The sequence below is a fragment of the Ailuropoda melanoleuca genome, chromosome 4 (genome assembly GCF_002007445.2).
Source record: "Ailuropoda melanoleuca isolate Jingjing chromosome 4, ASM200744v2, whole genome shotgun sequence".
Taxonomy (NCBI): Eukaryota; Metazoa; Chordata; class Mammalia; order Carnivora; family Ursidae; genus Ailuropoda; species Ailuropoda melanoleuca.
The window spans coordinates 122,664,139-122,683,921 of NC_048221.1; the positions used below are offsets into that span (position 1 = coordinate 122,664,139).

General features: G+C 39.1%; 1 protein-coding gene across 2 annotated transcripts in view; it reads right to left on the reverse strand.

Annotated features, from left to right (window-relative positions):
* Positions 1–19,783, reverse strand: part of BABAM2 (BRISC and BRCA1 A complex member 2) — a 404,421-nt gene that overhangs the window by 246,983 nt on the left and 137,655 nt on the right. For both annotated transcript variants that reach the window (XM_034659718.1, XM_034659717.1), the window contains exon 6: positions 17,925–17,999. In XM_034659718.1, coding sequence (XP_034515609.1) covers positions 17,925–17,999 — 75 coding nt within the window. The remainder of the gene's footprint in view (positions 1–17,924; positions 18,000–19,783) is intronic.

Genomic DNA, 19,783 nt, shown 5'->3' on the forward strand with positions numbered 1-19,783 from the left:
GAGCGGTACAAAAGAACCATGAATGGGAAGATTCTCAATGTGAAGCTACCATCTTTTTTTCTTTTAGCAAATGGCATAAAAGAGGTACAGATGGAATGTTTGAGTGAGAGGTGTGGTGGGGATGGTAGGTTCAGACCTCAGTCTTGTAAACCAGACAGCACACTTGCTTTATAGATTTTAATGTGGGGGTAGCTTTCTGTTACACCGCCCAGGTAAGTTAAACTGCCTTGAACTGTTACTGTTTACTAAGGAAACATCTGATAGTATGCTAATGAGGTAAATAAACCAACTTGAACTTTGAACTATGCACCATCAAGTACAAATTTTTTACTGCAATTACAGATTGCCTGGGTGTCCTAGCATAAAACCTCAAGCCTCATTCATGTTAATGCTCAGCATATGGGTTTATGACAATTTGCTAAAATGAATCAACTATCAACTCAACATTTGAGTATTGTAATCATTCAAAAGAATGATTCTGAAATACAGAAGAGCCTCTTGTTGATTTCCAGTTTTTTGCAACATCTCTTAAAGCAACTAGAAAAGACTGAATTATTCTAAACTTATGAGAACTTGCTTAACTTTATTCAGCGTGGAAAACAGATCTTGGCCTTAACAGAGCTCATAAATCCTGCTCTTTAATGATGTAATTGTTTAGAGGTGCTAATAAAGTTTCCTGGACAGGCTACAATGTATTTCAAATGAAACAAGGTTAGATTACTCCACCAATCTACAAGGCAGCGTAGCACGGATGTGGCCACAAGATATGCAAGACTGAAGCTGGTTCCACTTACTGCCAAGTGACTTGCTGAAATCACTTTTTAGAAAGGGGTGGAGGTAGAATCTGTTGACAGGACTACTATGCATTCCCACCAAGAAGCTCCTGTCAAAAAAGAAGTATTTTTGTAATTCCATTATATCAGAAGCTAAAAAGAACTACGTTGGGCATTGCATGTGTAAGAGTAAATTTCCATCCCTTTCCCCAGAGCAAAGGGCCTGCTCTATATCTCGCTTCCACGGCAATCTCTTGTGGTAGAAAGTGCATGAACTTGTAAGTAAGACAAACCTGGTCTGAAACCCGTGCCCACCAGTCTACAATTAAGATAACCCTGGGTAACCCATTTAACTTCTCTCAGCTTGTTTCCGCACATGCGCATGTGCGCGCGCGCACACACACACAGACAAAAATGCCTTCGTACTTACACATGACAAAAACCCAAATCATACTCACTTAAGCTAAAAAGCTTATTTATTGGAAAACTATGGGAGAAGCTCAGACTCCAAAGGACAGCTGATAGTGGGAGTTAAAGCCAAGACAGCTCCTCAAAATTCAAGGACTAAAACCAAAACCTCACCACTGACAGTACCCTTTCTCTCTAAATCTCTTCTCTCTCATCCTTACCTCTTTTTCTGTGCCGGCTTTCCTCACTCCCCTTGTGTAGAGCTGCACTGTCCAATATGACAGCCATTAACCAGATGTGGTTGTGGAGCATAGGAAAAGTCTAAATTGAGAGGTGGTACAGAGTAAAATATACACCAGATTTCAAAAACTTGGTACCAAAAAATCTACCTGTCTATATACACATACATATATCTAATATCTCATTATTAATTTTAATTTTGATCACATATTGAAATATTTTGATTAGCAGTTAAATAAAACACATTATTAAAACTAATTTCACCTGTTTCTTCTTAGTTCTTTTAATGTAACTAAGAAATCACATGTGGCTCACATTATCTCTCTCCTGAGCAGTGCTGATCTAGAAGCTTTCCCACATGGTCAGGAACATGGCTGCCTACAGTTATGGACTCAATTCATCCCAGCTTACAAAAATCACAACACAGAAAAAGGTTTTCTCTTCCTACTTCAATTTTCAAACGTTTTAGGGAAGACTATGACTGGGCCAGATTGGATAATGTTCCCAGCCCTTGGACTAATCCCTTCCAGGCAAAAGAGGAACTGTAATGCACAGCCCTACTGGAATCGCAGGGATGGCATGGGGAAAAGAAGATAACCGGGGAATACGATTACAAGAAGAAGGGGAAGAGAGATGCCAGGCAGCAACAACAGATATCCACTATGCCACCCTGTCTGGCAGCAGTGAGGATGAAATATAAACTTATGTAACACTGCCCTATCGGTGGCAACATTCTGACCAAAACCCTTCTCTAAATGCTAGCTGTAACATTAAACCACATGCTCTTTGAATAAATAGGTGGCTCTGAGTCATAACAGAAAATGGCAAACATACAAAAGGGGGTAAGCTCTGGATCTCGACATTTGAGTATTCATCGAATGTACCTACACCAACCACAGTTTTTGCTAAACCCTAGAAGCTGGCAGCTTATGAGTAGAACTGATTTTAAAGAGCAATTTGTAACAATCTCAGGTTTCCTCTACATTGGTATGAGCTGACAATACTTATTTAGTACAATTATCATGACTGATATTGCAGAAGTTTTATGAACCATGTTTATATTATGCTATGAATCCAGTAAGAAATACAACAGGCTATAAAGCTGATATTAGCAGCAGTCCTCAAGTATTTTGGTCACGGGACCCTCTTTTCACAAGTATCAAGAATTCCAAAGAGCTCTTGCTTATGTGGGTTATCTATTTTGATCCTTAGTATATCAGAAATTAAAACAGAGATTTAAAAAAACAGCTTTATTGCAGTTTTATCATATTTTTTTCTAGAAATTTTGTAGTTTTAGGTTTTACATTTGAGTTGATCCGTTTGGAGTTAAATTTTGTATGGTTCAAAGGTATGGATTGAAGTTCCTTTTTGGTATAGATGTTCAATTGTTCTAGCACCATTTGTTGGAAAGATCATTCTTTTTCTTTTGAATTGTCTTTCCACATTTGTCAAAAATCAGTTGTCTATGCATGTGTGAGTCTATTTCTGGATACTCTACTCTGTTACATCGATCTATACTGATCTATTTGTCTTTTTAAAACCATTACCACACTGTCTTAATTACTGCAGCTTTTGCATAAGTCTTGAAATCAAGCAGTGTAAGTCTTCCAATTTTGTTCTTCTTTTTCAAAATTGTTTTGGCTATTCTAGGCCCTTCCTATTTCTAAATAAATTTCAGAATCAGATTGTTTAAAAAAAAAAAAAAGCTGGCTGGGTTTTGACCTGCTAGGATTGGGTCAGATCTATATATTCATTTGGGAAGAACTGGTACCTTACAAGGTTTGAGCCTTCTAACATATGAACATGGCATATCTATTAGTTAAGGTCTTCTTTAGTTTCTCTCAGCAAGGCTTTATAGATTGGGTTGTTTTTTTTTTAAGATGGCACTTTTTTATTTCAAGTTTTTATTTAAATTCTAGTTAGTTAACATATATGGTAAAACTGGTTTCAGGTGTAGAGTTTAGTGATGCATCACTTACATACAACAACCAGTGCTCATCACAAGTGCCCTCCTTAATACCCATCACCCATTTAGCCCATCCCCCACCCACCTCCCTCCATCACCCCTCAGTTTGTTCTTTAAAGTTAAGAGTCTCTTATGGTTTGCTTCCCTCTTTCTCTTTTTTCCCCTTCCACTACATTCATCTGTTCTGTTTCTTAAATTCCACATATGAGTGAAATCACATGGTATTTGTCTTTCTCTAACTTATTAGCATATAGGTCTTTCATATCTTTTGTTGATTTGTCCCTAAGTATTTCCTATTTTGATGCTATTATAAATAATATTTTTAAAATTCCAATTTCAAATTATTTGTTGTTAGCATATAAAAATACAACTGATTTTTTTTATGTATCGATTTTGTACCCTGCAACATTAAAAATTCACTTATTGGACATCTGGGTGGCTCAACTGGTTAAGCATCTCCTTAGGCTCACATCATGATCCCAGGGCCCTGGAATTAAGCCCTGCATTGGGCTCCCTGCTCAGCAGGGAGCCTGCTTCTTCCTCTCCCTCTGTCCCTCCCCCTGCTGTGCTCTCTCCTGTGCTCACACTCTCTCTAGAATAAATAAATATAATCTTTTTTAAAAATTCACTTATTATTCACTACAGCTTTTCTGTAGAGTCCTTGGGCTTTTCTATATAAATAATCATACCACCTGTGAATAAAAACATTTTTGCTTCTTCCTTTCTACTCTGAGCGCCTTTTATTCCTTTTTCTTGCCTTATTGCACTGCCCAGAACCTCCAGTATTGAATAGAATTGATGAAAGTAAACATCTACTAACCTACCAGCTATTAACCTTAGGGAGAAAGCATCTGATCCTTCATCATTAAGTATGATACTAGCCATAGGATTTTTACAGATACACTTAATCAGGCTGAGCAAGTCCCTTTCCAGTTCCAGTTTGCTAAGAGTTTTCATCAAGTGTCAAATGTCTTTCTGTGTCTATTAAGATGATCATGTGATCTTTCTTTTTAGTTTGTTAATACAGTGAATCATACTGATTTTTAATATTCAGTCTACCTTCCATCCCTGGGATAAACCCCACTTCATCATGATGTATCATCCTTTTAATACAATATTGTATTGAATTTGTTAAGATTTCATTTTGAATTTTGCATCTATATTCATGAGAGAGTCATCTGTAGTATTCTTATAATTGTCTGGTTTTTGTTTAAGGCAATGCTGTCCTCATCGAATCAGTCAGAAAAGTATTCCCTCCTTTTTGATTTTCTAAAAGAATGTGTGTATAATTTGCATATTATTTCTTCCTTAAATGATTGGTAAAACTTACTAGTGAAGTCATCTGTGCCTTAAGTTTCCTTTACGGAAAGGTATTTAACTCTTTAACTATGATAGATACGAGACTATGCAAGTTATCCATTTCTTCTTGAACACACTTCGGTAAAACTGAGAAATTTCTAAAATATGAAGACGCACAAGCAAATATGCCATTGGTCATTAGAGTGATGATGACATACTAACATACCACGTAGCCTCTGCAAAACTCCACTATTCACTCATGAAGTAAAAAATTCTCAATTTAACTTTGAAAATAGTTTTCACTTTATGGACCCTCTGAAAGGGTCTTGGAGATACCAGAGTGCCAAGACCATACTCTGTGAAGCTCTAGTCTATGCAACAGATCACCATCAGTATTCCAGGATTTTTTTTTTTAAAGATTTTATTTTTTATTTATTCGACAGAGATAGAGACAGCCAGAGAGAGGGAACACAAGCAGGGGGAGTGGGAGAGGAAGAAGCAGGCTCATAGCAGAAGAGCCTGATGTGGGGCTCGATCCCATAACGCCGGGATCACGCCCTGAGCCGAAGGCAGACGCTTAACCGCTGTGCCACCCAGGCGCCCCCCAGGATTTTATGTTAAAGTGTATGAAGTACCCACATATTGAACAGACATTTGGGGCACTGTGGACTACTTTCAGAGTTAGCACAAAGCTTGAAAAACCTAAGTCATCATCTCATCCTGCTCCAAGAGAGCCAAAACCTTTCATAAGCAACCCTGGAACAGAGAATGACACCAACCTTATTTCTGGGTGTCACCCCTTCCAACAATATGGTCAGAATGTAAAAACAAGGCCCCAGTAAATGGATTCAAGAAAGGAGATGGGTCCTCAAAAAACAGAAGAAGATAGGAATCATTGTGACATTATTTTATCATGAAACTACATCAAAATATAAGTATGCTGTTAAAATTTGTTTAAAATATATTATAAAAGAAAAAATCCCTGTCTTCCAGTTCTACGTTAAATAGCATTCTAATCAAGGGCTGTAGGTTCCTTCTCCTACTCCAAATCCTGGGAATACATTTATAATGAGAAAAGGGGGAGAAGAACACCAGGTAACAGGGAATACAAAACCCAGCTCAGCAAAAAGAATAAAACTGAAAACCCCAAGGATACTTAAAGACTGTTGTGTCTCAGGATAGGGGAGGCAATGCCAGACAGGGGCCACAGAAGACAGGCTTCTAAAACTACCTACGGTGAAAGAGCAGTTACTGTTTGTTTTGTTTCGTTTTTCCTAATCCTTCACAGATTGATGGCTTCATACAAAACAGTAAAAATGAGTTATTAGAAAAAGAAAAAATTTTAAAACATCAAAATGCAAACCCAATATTTTTATCATTACAAGACAACAGACATATGATTACTCTGTCAAACTGCTTTAAATGTTTCTAAAGACTCTCAATTCTGTACTTATCTTATCATTAACCGAAAGAGTTACACTTCCGGTAGCACTGACCGGAAGGTTCCGACTGCACCCTTTCGTCTCCCTCATTCTCCCAGGTTGATCGTTGAGCTGGGTGAGCAAGCACTTCAGCTACACCAGTGAGAACTTCAGCAAGTCTAAAACATGGGCCACCTGGAGCTTTAATATTCAGTTTCAAATCCTTTGAACCCTATCAGCCCCTTTTCCCAGGCATGTTATATATTGTTTCCTGGCAGATTTCTCCTCCTAAATACAATCCCAATCACAGTACTACTAAAAACAATCATTACATCAAAAACTAAGGATATACTGTATGGTGACTAAGAAAACATAACAAAAATTATTATTAAAAAAAACAACTATTAAACTCCTTAGCTGAATATTTAAGGCGCTATTTGTATCACTGTAGCTTTAAAATGCCTTTCCTTACTTATCTCCCATGACTTTGGACACATGTTCTATGACTTAGACAAACTGCAGCACTGCTCTGCTTTTCTCCAAATTTGCTACTGTTGTGAGCCGAAATCATGCTCATTCTTTGTCTCTAGCTTCTATCAATATTAACAATCTTTCAGGGCCCATCCCAAATGTCACCTCCTTCCTGATCAGATGTAATTTCTCACCAACCCACTGAAAGAACTTTGTACTTCTCTTGTAGGACTTAAATCATTATGAATCGCATTACTGTTGTCTATGAAGTCATCTTATGCCCCGAACCAGATTTTACTTTTATTTTGAAGTATAAGGCTGCTGATTGATGAAAACGGATTCACGAAAACAGGAGACAGCGATAAGCTGAACTCCTTCAGGTGCCAAGTGGTGCCTTTATGATGTGGGTAGAGAAAAAACCATCATAGAGAAAAACAACTCCAGATTTAAAAATGGTTACCTGTAATGATCACATCCTATAATCCCTGTGCTACCTAATTCCAATTTATACCTCCCTTTGTGGTTAAAGGTGGCAATACCTCCCCCATATACAGGCAAATTCAAAAACACATCATGGAATTAGTCTCTACTTTGCCTTAAAAAAACCAACTGCATAAAATAGGATTAACAAAACAAGGAGGTCTGGGTTTTTTACAAACTCAATAAATACTAACTAATGGTGAAGAGTTCTAATGGAACACTGACCTGATCAACCCTATCTGAAGTTTTGTGCTTATCTCTGGGCACCACAGTTTAAGAGAGATGCTGGCAATCTGGAACATTTCCTGAAGAGAAGCATGAGAATAGAGAAGGATTTAAAACCTATAATATATATTGAGAGTGTAAAGGATTAAGAATGCCTCGCCTATAAAAGAAGAGAATCTCTAGTTGAAAATACAAGTGTTTCTGTTACAATGCGATATATTCATTCCTTAAAAAAAAAACCCTGCATTCCAGCAAATTACATATTAAGAATAAGAAGTTGATGAGAACAATATGTAAGACTAGACCTTACTTTACAGTTGCCTGTATAATTTTGTAACCAGAACATTAACAAAAACCAAAGTAACTCCAGTTAAAAATACCGACATACTTAAAATGCCATGCCATATTCCTAATGAATAAGGAATTATTACAGGGGGCGCCTGGGTGGCTAAGTCGTTACGCGTCTGCCTTAGGCTCAGGGCGTGATCCCAGAGTCCTGGGATCGAGCCCCGCAGAGGGCTCCCTGCTCTGCTCTACTGGGAGCCTGCTTCTTCCTCTCCCACTCCCCCTACTTGTGTTCCCTCTCTCACCGGCTGTGTCTCTGTCAAATAAATAAAATCTTTAAAAAAAAAAAAAAAGGAATTATTACAGTAAATATAAGACCCCTGAAAATACAAAGATAACTTAATGAAAGGGACTACAAGGAAAGGCTGGACTGCTGAGTTATAGGAAAGAGTGGGGGGACATCATCACAAGCTACGAAGGAGAAGCAGGTTTGGGACAAAATGTAATCATGCAAGAGAGGGACAGCTGTGGCTCACTGTCTTGAGTTTGTTTCTTTTCACAAAGATCAGGTGAAACCATGCAATAAATACATAAATACAAGGTGTATGGCAAAACTGAGCCAAGTGGAAGAATATGGCATGAAGAGACCTTGTGTGCAACCCCACAGCCCTCCACAGCTTGCTGTGTTCATCTGCATTAGCGTACTTGGGATTCAGCTGCTGTTTTTTAGTGGTCAAATATTAATGTGATAGGAAAAATCAACTATGAACCAGGGCAACTTCTGTATTATACTGACATGCTTCTACTGCCAATCATGTATGAACTGAGTCATGGTACTAAAGCCCTGCAGCAGAATAGACTGTACTTGAAGGATTATCACCACATATGGGGACAGGGTAGCAAAGCAGGTCAACTGATGATCATTTGAGATACATCAATAGTCTAAAATTCTAATTTAGAAAACACAAGCACACCACAAAAAATACAGGCAATATAAAACTATAAAAGAACACCCAGAAGGAAAAGGAGTTCACAGAAGCCACCTGTGATTGTTCTTCATTTTTAGGGGAAAATACACTATGGTCAGAATTACCACAAATTATATCTGGAAATCTGGGGCAAGAGTAAATTTGGATTTTGAATTCTAGATAGGGAAAATCAGGAAAGAGGAAAAGAGAAGCAACAAATATAATTTATTTTACTTTCAGTGGAATTCTTTCTCCCTAGTCCACAATAAACTCAATACTTTGAAATACAAATTAAAGACTCAATAAAATCAAAACCATTTCTATTCTGCCTCTACTCCAAGCTCAGACATACATTAAGAACCATAATATTCATTGTCTCATTAATATCTCCCAAAATTTTGTGGATGTGCATAGCCTGACCATGTTTTAGCAGGGACTCTAAGACTTGGAAGAGAGGATAGTAAATTATATGTTATGAACGGATTACTTGAAAATAAAAGAGAAGATGGAATAAAGGAAGGAAGAAAACGAGGAAGAAAAGGAAACATGGAGGAAGGAAAAGAGGGAGGGAGTCTTCAGTCACGTGGAGGATACTAGTAAAATACAAATTAGGAGACCACAGTATAAAAACCACTCATCCTCACTGAACCAAATCCCTTATCTTTCCATGCTGTCCCCAGTGCTTCGTGAAGAAATATCCCCCTCCATAGTCTAGAAAAGAGATTGGCAAACAACTGCCAACAGGCCAAATCCAGCCCAATGCCTGTTTTTGAAAATAAAGTTTTATTGGAACCCAGCCACACGCGTTCATTCACATATTGTCTGTAGCTGCCTTCATGCTGTGACAGCAGAACTGAGTAGTTGTGAAAGAGACCATATGGCCTGCACGCCTAAAATTTTACTATCTTGCCCTTTAGAGAAGACGTTTGGGGCCCCTGATTTAGAGTGTATTCTTCCCTAAGCCCTGCTTCTCTCTTGAGAGGAGGGAGGTGCAACAAGGACAATGAACTAAAGCAGCTAGGGGTCCCCTACTTCAGGAAGGAAGAAAGGGAAGTTCCCTGCAGAGTACGTTTTCAGACCATCTCACTACTCCCTTTGTGATTAAGTCTCAAATGCTAAATTTGGCTCAAGGTTCACAATGATAAATCAGACTTCTTACAAGAATACACAGCACCCTACTTTCACAGCACTTTCTTCCAGGTACACACTCTCCCTTTTATGAAAGTATGCCCACTCCTATTTGACTAGACAGAAACTATTTCCTTTGAGATAAGATGAGGGTTCCCTGTGAATTCTTTATGGTCTTTCAAGCACCAGACAACTGTTTTGCTTTAAAACCAGATTTCACAAGAATGAGTTAAAGCAATCTTTATTGCTAAAAACGCGACTCTTTTGGATCCAAAAAATTCCCTAAACTAAAAGGTCTCAAAATCTGAGACATCATTTAATCTGTGGTTTAGAGGAAAACCTTTGTGAGGTCAGTCTTTGAATTTATAGTCATTTATCAGGATCAGAAAGCTTTTTAATGTTTGCTATCTTATGCACGCTGAGGAACAACTATAATCAATATATATCACCCTAACTAGCTGGCTGGATGTCAAAGAGAATATTTTGGGGAGACTATCAGTTTCCTTCCTAGCAAATATGTAAAACTAAATGGACTTTTTCAAACAATTCCAAAGGGTAAGGGACAATGCAAGAATTCATCAAAAAAAAAAAAAATCCCAGGGAAATTAATTAGCCTAATTCTCTTTTTCTGGGTGCACAGAATGCTAAATCTTCCCCTGTTCCTAAGGGAAGGTGAGAAGAATGAGAAATTTCAAAACTACAAATTTACTAAAACTCGATCTTTGATGACAAGTCACAACATGTGACTGTCTCATGCATTTTTGATGCTCACGTCATTACCTATTTTCCCTGACTATATGAAACAACCAAAGCAGCACTTGAAATGGGTTTCCCCCACAACATTCCCTTTAAACAAAGACATAACAGCAGTAAAATTATCACATATCAAGTCCATCATGAATTAAAGCTATTTCTTGAAAAGCCTTCTCTATGACTGTTTTGCCAGTATGCTATCATTTCCGTTGTTCTTAACAATTTAACTTAATCATTTCAGTCCTTCAAGTTTCCATCCTATTTCCACAATTCTTTTTGTCAAATACCCACTGAGTATACTTCCTCCTCACCTACGTTCTCATGAACACCAACAATCTGGTCTCTCCCTGACCATAACACTGAAATGCTTCCTATTCTCACCATCTCTATGGCTCCAGCCAAATCAGATGTGCCCCCCGCCGCCCCCAGGCCTATTCTTGTTCATTCAATGGCATTTGAGCATTGTCTTCTTCGATAACATTTTAAAATCTGTGGCTTACCCAGATTCTGCACTCCTGAAGTCCTTCTACCTAGATGACAGCTCTCTTCCATTGGGTCCTCCAAGTTCAGGCCTTTGTTCTCCCATAGTTGTATGTTACACTTACTTCCTCGCTTTGGTTTCATGATGCCCTTCTTCTCCACTTTGATCACTTAGCTCCTCTCTGGTCCCAGCTGCCAATAATTAAGACTAGATATTCTGTCAACAGCTCCAAATAAATACTTAAGAGTCTTGGGCAAGTAACTGGAACTTCTTTGGGCCTCACTATATTCTTATGTCAGTTAAGTAAATTCTCTGGGAAAAGATGAAAGAGTAGGGGTTTCAGAGCTGTGAGGGGGAACATAAGCAAACTGACAGCACTGGGAATTCTCACGGTACTGGCAGGACAGAGAGGAGAGCTGCCCATTTCAGATTACGAGCACTTGTTGGGGAGCATTATAAAACAGCGGTGCATGGATGGGCAGGCTCTGGAAACAGGATCCAAGAAGACACCATTATTTGCTTCAAGAGAAGATTAAAGGAGACTACTCTAGCAGTAATATTGCAGAGAAATTGGACAAGGGAGGGCATGAAGCCAAGGAAATGAAATAGGAAGCTATTGCCACGATAATCCAGGTATAAAGAGATTAAGACTACCTGCTTAACCAAGTCTAAAATCATTCTTCAAGCACTCAAGATCTTTCTAACTCATCTTTCCAGCTTTCTCTCTCATTATTCTCTGCAAGAAATTTCTCTACCAGGGGAGCCTGAGTGGCTCAGTCGTTAAGCATCTGCCTTCAGCTCAGGTCATGATCCCAGCATTCTGGGATCAAGCCCCGAATCGGGCTCCCTGCTCAGCAGGAAGCCTGCTTCTCCCTCTCCCACTCCCCTTGCTTGTGTTCCCTCTCTCACTGCCTCTCTCTCTGTCAAATAAATAAATAAAATCTTAAAAAAAAAAAAAAAAAGAAATTTCTCTTCCATTCTAGATTGCTCCCTGTGCCCTAAATCAAGTACACCCACAGTGCCACCGTGAATAACTTGATCAGCCACACCTTAGCTGTCCCTCTTCCCTTTCCAGTCTTTAAAAGCTATGCCTCTTTAGGGGTCTAGTTTATGCCTAAACTTGGTCACAAAGGCTTCTCTAACCATTCCAATCCATAACAGCCTGTACAATTTGAAAGACCTACAATTATCCTTATATCCCTTTCTTTTTTTTCTTTTTTTTGGGGGGGGGGCTTGTCTAATCCTCAATAGATTCCATTATCACTTTAAATCAAAATCAATACTTCAAAATCAATATTTATCTATTTAATACTTCCACACAGTACTACTGCACTGAAGAACCAAGTCAAACCAATATGGTCAGGGTCAGGGTTGGGCTCAGGGTCAGGGTTACAGTATTGATGGATGGATGGATGGATAGTTAGATACGTACATACATAGGCAGACAGACAGGAAGGATGAAAGCAAGCCTGTTCTGTACACTCTGTTGCAGTTGTAAATAGCTAAGGATACTGGGGCAGGGGGCAGGTGGGCTCTGGAGCTGCCTTAGTTCAAGGTTCTCCTTCGGTCACCCACTGGGTCACTAAGATCCCCCTTAACATCACTCTACAATGTGAGTCAAAAGGAAAGAGAAGAAGGGCCTGGATCCCGTCTCTGCCCCCTCACTAACTTCTGAGCCTCTAACCACTCCAGCGTCATTCCCATTTCCAAGTCAGCCTGACCTCCTCCCTTCAGTTAAAATGACTCCTGTATTAACACAATTAACTCTCCTACAGTGGCAGGGAGTTTCAGCGTCCCTTCACATTTCCAGCCATCTTGACTGAGAATTACACACCACAAAAGGCTGTCTTCGGCTCCCCCACATTGCCTTCACCTCTTCACCACTGTCACCACCTGATTCCTTTCTGACTACAGTCTCTCTCCTTTGTGCTGTCCCTGGAATCCCTGTGCACGCATCTCCCACTTTGATCTGATTCAGTGCCACCCACATCACCCTCCTCCTTTGTCTGACCCATTTCAGGGCTTCACAGAGCACATCAACATGTCGCCTCTGAAAAACACTCCAGACAGATCTGCCTTGGAACACAGACCACTGCAGCTCTCACTTGAGTGTCCTTTCTCAATCTCGTTTATTCTTTCTACTTCAGGACAGATCTAAGGAGCCCTAGCTTCCCATTCTAGCTTCTAATCTAGCAATACAGAGTGTTTCTTGCTGCAGTGTGGTGTGCCAGAAAGACCACTGGGAATCTGCATCCAAATACCACTTCCACAAATTGTTCCCCAGATCACTTACATAATGGTGCCTCCAGAGTGCTCATCTATTTAAAAACACGGAGGGAAAAAATTACCTTGCAGAGTTGTTGAGATTATTAAAGGAGATAGCGTATAGAAAGCACCTCGTCCAGTTCCTACAAACAGTGTATATTCAATACCTATAGTTCCCCTTCCTCACTCCCACCCTTCTAAGCTTCGCACTGCCAGGCCTCTAATAAATGAGGCTGGAGGTGCTACGGTGGGCTGCAGTCCTGCCATCACTGTGCCAATAAATCCATTTACATCTGAGTTTATTGAGCCAAAGTAGAAATCCATAACTTCTACTTAGAGCAGCAGTTCTTAACCCTCGGTGTACATTAGAATTTCCTGGGGGACTTTTAAAATAAAAGAATATTTGGGCTTTACTGCCAAAGATTCCAGTCTCATTGACCCGAGGTAAGGCCAGGGTATCAGTGCAGCCCAGCATGAGAACCACTGATTAAAATTAACTGGCATCATCCAGAGTTAAATGGAACCCAAGGGCCCTTGGCACTCGTGGCCCACTGTTACAAGATCCCCCCAGACAAGACCATGCAAAGATGCAATCTCCCCAAATTTACTTTGGTTCCATAGACTCTTAAAATAATCTCAGGGAACCAAGCCACTTCATATGGATCTCTATCACTTGATATGGCAGCAATCAAGGTGGAAAAGTATCCAATAAATATGTAATAGAATTCAGGAGTCTCAGACATCCCAGAGGAAAACACAATACGCACCTCAGGAGATAATTTTAAAATATACTTTCTATGCCCTAGAATACCTGAAAATCTAGGCCTAAACTGCTTCCTGTATGAAACTGTACATTAGTTATCTTTCAGTTAGTGGCTCCAGTTATGAATTCACCAGCCTTATGAACAGAATGTGTATGTGATGGTTAACTTTGTTTCAACTTGTCAGGGCTAAGCAATGTCCAGAGAGCTGGTAAAACATGATTTCTGGTTGTTCCTTTGAGGGTATTTAAGGAAGAGATTAGTATTTGACTCAGTAGACTGAGTAAAGAAAATCCACCCTCACCAATGGGGGTGAGCATCATCCACTCCTTGAGGGCGCAGACAGAACAAAAGGTTGAGGATGAATACTCTCTCTCTCTCTCTTTCTCCTTCTCCACGCCCCCCTCCTCTCCCCTTTTCTTCTCCTCCCTTGAGCCAGGAAGTCCATTTCTCTGCCCTTGAACAGCCCTGGTTCTCTCGCCTTCCCACTCCATGACTTACACCAACGCCTCCTCTCCTCCCCTGGTTCTCAGGCCTGTCCCGGTTCGCCAGCCTGCCGATGGCACGCGGTGGACTTCTCGGCCTCCATAACCTTAGGAACCAACTTTGTGAGGAATCTCCTCTTATACATGTTTGATTTTTTCTGTTTCTCTGGAGAACACTGACACACACAGATTGGTTCCCTAGTTCAGAATCAGCGTCTGCACCTCTGAAGGCAAAATGCAGTGCCAGTCCATCCACTGCTTTCAGAGCCCAGCCATCAGGGACTGCCCTGTGCTCTGGAGAGCTGTACCGTATCTACCTGAGAAATTCTTCAGAACACCCTTCTGCAGCCCACCTGACTACCAGACAGCCATGGCCAACACACACAGGCACTCTGTTTGGTCAGCAGTGTTTTTTAAAAAAATATGTATCCATTGCCATCACGTAAAAAGCAGGCAATGTACTTCTTGCTCAGATGATAAAAAATTTTAGTAGACAACTAGAACTTTTCCTTAGTTATCTCACTACAGAGTATACGTTTCCTGAAGAAAAAAAAATGGTTTCCCAGCATCATATACTCAGGTTTAATAATTCTCAGAATAAGAATAAAGAAAGAATATGTATAAGTCAATTTTCACCACATCCTGAAGAAAGTCAAGGGCAGCTTCTTCTAATGACATATGATTCAGCCTCATGACCAGTTCTTCAAGAAAAAACATAACAGGTATAAAACAATCTTTCTCTGGTTTAGTAACTGTAGTGACTCTTAGACTTTTGTCATTTCAGTAATCCCCCTTTATTCTGGGGACCACAACTTCTCAACATAAACCTACCAGTTGAGAAGTTCATGGGTGCAGACCTGGCCCAAGTGGGACAAACCCGGGAAAGCTGATCTACGCCTGTCTGTAGACTATCCAACATGGGATCCGTTTCCCGCTATATGGACTATGGAAGTAGAGGATTTGAGCTACGTTTCCCATTTCATTTACAGGACTTCGTGCTGGATTTCCACCACCCGCAAATAAAGAATCCTAATTAATACAGAAGTTATTTTTTTTTTTACTGACTGAGTTCTTATGTAAATGATTTATCTAACCCACTGACTTACCTCATCCAAGAATAAAATTTAGACACTGAAGTCCGGACTCATTTTCAGAATAAATTCACTCTGTTCTACATAAGAACCATATATGCCTAAAGCATAATATTAAGTAAAATCATATCGCTGGGTATTTAATGGTTTTTTCATTCTAACATCAAAAAATTCTATTAGTGGATAAAAGACGTATGCTTGGGAATATAAACTTCTAAGTGGATAATGGCTTCATGATGGAATAATGAAATCTCACTGTGGCAAATCAGGATGCAGTCAAACTCCATGCTGTTCCAATATTTAAAAAGTCTATTTCACCTTTCATTTCTTTGGGATGGCCACGTAGAACTACACTGATGCTGGTGAACAATATCCTCATCCTAGGAATCTGAAGAGTTTACTTTGGGACTGAGACTATCAGTAGCAGCCTGATAAACAGATTAGGAGCATCCAAATGCTAATAATATGTAAATCAGTTCCTAATGCGAACTTAGTTTTCGGAGTAGTATAGCCAAATGTCCCATGGTTATGATACAACAACTTCAGGAACTTAATCTTAAAACTTCAAACAGGTATTGTGGATTCCTTCTGGGACACAGGTATTTTTTTCCTGTTGTTTTGTGCTATATAAAAGTTTCTTTTCTTTCTTTTTTTTCTTTCTTTTTTGTTTGTTTGTTTGTTTGCCTTGTTGCTTTACTCTCTTTGCACAAACTAAAGGTCCAGAAAGACATCAGTGCTTCAATGTAGGCATTTCATCTATAATAGAAATGTCATTTCATCGTACTTTTGGGGGTATGGGGGGAACGCTTTCCATTTTGCCAAATAGGTTCCACTTTTTTCCTGTCTGACCGGCAAGGAAAGTAAGGACATAATAATATAAAGTTAGAACACTTAGAACTACAGAAAATATGGAAATTTGATTTTGAAGAGAAAAAAATTAGATTATAATTCAAGAAGGATTTTTTTCCTTTGACCTTCAAGAACATGAGCAGAGGCAATGTTAGGTTCAAATAAGACAACCACTCAAACCAATAAAGCCCAACGAATCAAAACAAAGATACCGTAACTGTACATTTATGAATTAAAGAGATTATATAAATAATGTACTCTTGTATACTTCTGAATTTGGTTTTAAATGAGCTGAAATCGAGTTTTAACTGGAATACATGGAGGTCAATGAGTCTGTGATCTAAGAGTTACCAAGGAGACAGCTTGCCACGCTAATAGAGCATAATAATTGCTAAAACCAAATTAATTATGCTTGGTAATCACAGATCTCATATGTATATTTTCCACAACAGGAGTGTGGAGAAACTAATATAAATTGCTGACTTCCATTCTCACTTGGACTTCATAACCCTTGGATACAGAGTGGAAAACTAGTCAACTAGAAACTAAAAATAAAAGTTTAATGAGGCACAAAAATCCCATGTTTTACTTAGGGGAAAAGAAAATAACTTCTCCACCTTGAGCGGAATATATTTTAAAAAGTGTTCCCTAATCTCTTCTATAGTCTATAATGTATATTCCAGTAGACCATACTTCCAATCGTTATCCAGATTAATATCTAATAATATGTGTGACTACTACAACATAGAGGAAAACTTGTAGGAGGTTTCTATCTTCTCTCTAGACTGTTATAAATACCATTAACTCTCTGAACAACATCAAATTAGGAAGGCAGGAATTTTTCTTATATTAGACTAAAGCTATATAACTACAGGTTGAAATATGGGGCTGAGGACAGCTAGCCATACCTTAAATCACAAACAAAATCCTCATTTGTGATGAACCTAGGCCTCAGGTTAAGGCTTTCTGTTCAGAACCTGCTCCCTGGTCCAGGTGGCTTCCTTCACACTAACCGTAGCCTAGTCACTTGGATTCTGCCTCTTCTGCGCAAAGCATGCGTGGATGCCGCCCCAAGATGGCTGCTCTCCCAGCCACACCCTGCTTGCATCACATTTTAAAGAATGCCATATATGCTGGTTTATCGATTCTGGACACCCCAGCTGTGAAGGTGCCTGAGATCAACTGCTGACACAAATAAGGAAAATGAGATGCCCCTTAGCACAGCATAGTTAATATGCAATCCTACCTAAAGACAGAAGGCCTATTAGATAACTTCCATTAGAGTCTTTCCTCCCCATAAGACTAACAGTGATTTTTCCCCCAAATTTAGTTTACTTATACTAATTTTATCTTATAAGGAAAATTCATTTTTACTTTTAGGGCTACTATTTTAGTTTTTAGATAACAAATTCAGTGAATCTTCATATAATAAATAATTTAAATAAATCCATTATCTGAAAAAGATGCTGGCAAGCCAATCCTACAAATATTCAGAGTTAAATAATTACTTTAAAAACTCATTTACATTTAAATAAGTACATTTAAAAGCTCATATGTGGTATCACATATTTTTACCTTGAGAAGATATGTGGGAATATTGCTGAAATCCACTGGCAACTTCAAAAGGAAACGAGCTGAAAATTCACCAGTCTGTAGGACAAAAGGTATAATAATAAAGATTAAAATAAGAAATTGATTGTGAAGTGACAATTATAGCCAAGGCCACAAGTTCAACCTGTTCAAACTGGAGGCATTTTCAATTTGGATTTCCTAACATTAGCAAGAAAAGAAGGTTGGAAAAGCAGGGAAAGATCAAAAAGAATTCTTAAATTATTAGCTACTAAAAGCATAATTAGAATTTTTTAAATCTGCACTTTCAATGTGCAATAAAATTATAATGTCTCATTACCTTTTTGGGTTTTTTTAAGTGTAAAAAGAATACATGAATGTATGATTTTTTTTTTAATCCAAGCAATAGAGACAGACCTCTCCCTTTGATTCATTTCCTTTTTATTCAACCATTCAGACCACTAAGATTTATAACCCACAAGCGACTGACATACATCACTATCCTTTACAGTGTGTCTGGGAGTACATACAAAGGTCAAACTTCTGCTGAGCGAAAGCAGTCTATCAGCAGGTACCCCAAAGAAGATTCTAATTTCCTGAACAATGTATTAACATCATTATCACCAACTAATATTTTTCAGTAATTCTATGAGCATAGTCTCCATAGGAAAGATGTACAGAGGTTTAGAGATTTAAAACACTTAACCAAGCCTAAATAATGACTTCTACTTTTTTAAAAGAAAAAAACAACTCGTGTAAAAGAAAAAAGTTTTCCTCTCAATTTATGATGATGGGAAATCATAAAGTTGTTTTTATGATGGGCATGGCTAAGGCATCATATTTTTTTTAAAAAAACATTGTCATAGTGTGGAGAAGGGGCTTTCCAGCTGGGCTATCAGACACCTAGGGGTGCCAAGGAACCTCTGCAAAGGCCACAAGGAAGGGTGCTGAGCTGGTGGGGTCCTGGCTCTTCCAACTTCTCCCCCTGCAAGCCTGCAGTTCAGCTTAGGATTTTGACATATTGGGTTTCACTATGACATGCTGTTTGCACAAAGAACTCCAGGGATGATCCACAACTACTCTAAAGAGTGGATCTCTCTCATTTTTTATTTTGGGAACACTGAAGAGCTCCCAATATCTCCACTGTCTTCCCCCCTTAAAAACACACACACACACACAAAGCATGCACCCCCAACTCCTAAAACACATGCTTAAACACAGCAAGCATTTACAAATATTTTTTATGGGTCGGTGGATGAAGGCACATAAGCATACCTACACACCTCTTACAGAAGATTCCACATCAATCACCATGACTTTCTACAAATACTCTAACAACTGGCTGCCATTTTTAAACTCTGACCTAAAACCTTGAAAACACAAACAGAAATATAAACCTTGAGCTCAAAAGATAAAATTGGTAACTACCATCTGCATGGTGGATAGTTGTTTTACTGCTTACAACATCTTTTAACTTACATCAACCTCTGGTTAAGGACAGAGCACTTCCTCATTGCCACAAGCCTAACCCCATGACACAAAAAGCAGAAACGAGAGAATTGAATGGACAGACTCAACGCTGAGGCAAGCCAGACAGACTCACAAAAGCCACTGTGCCACCAGAAATGCCAGTGGTGAGAAACAGGAGGCATCACGGGAGCTGAGCAGCTATAGTCATAGGGCACGCCCATCCATGCAGGCTGCTTGAAAGGATAGTTAAGAGCCGCCTAAGGATCTACAAACAGCTCACCACAGTGGGGTGGGAGGAAAAGGTCTGTGAAAGAGCCTCATAAAATTCTTCCATTCTATTACAACCCAAGATTACTAGAAGGTATGGTTTTGGCGTTTTGTTAAGCTTCTACGAC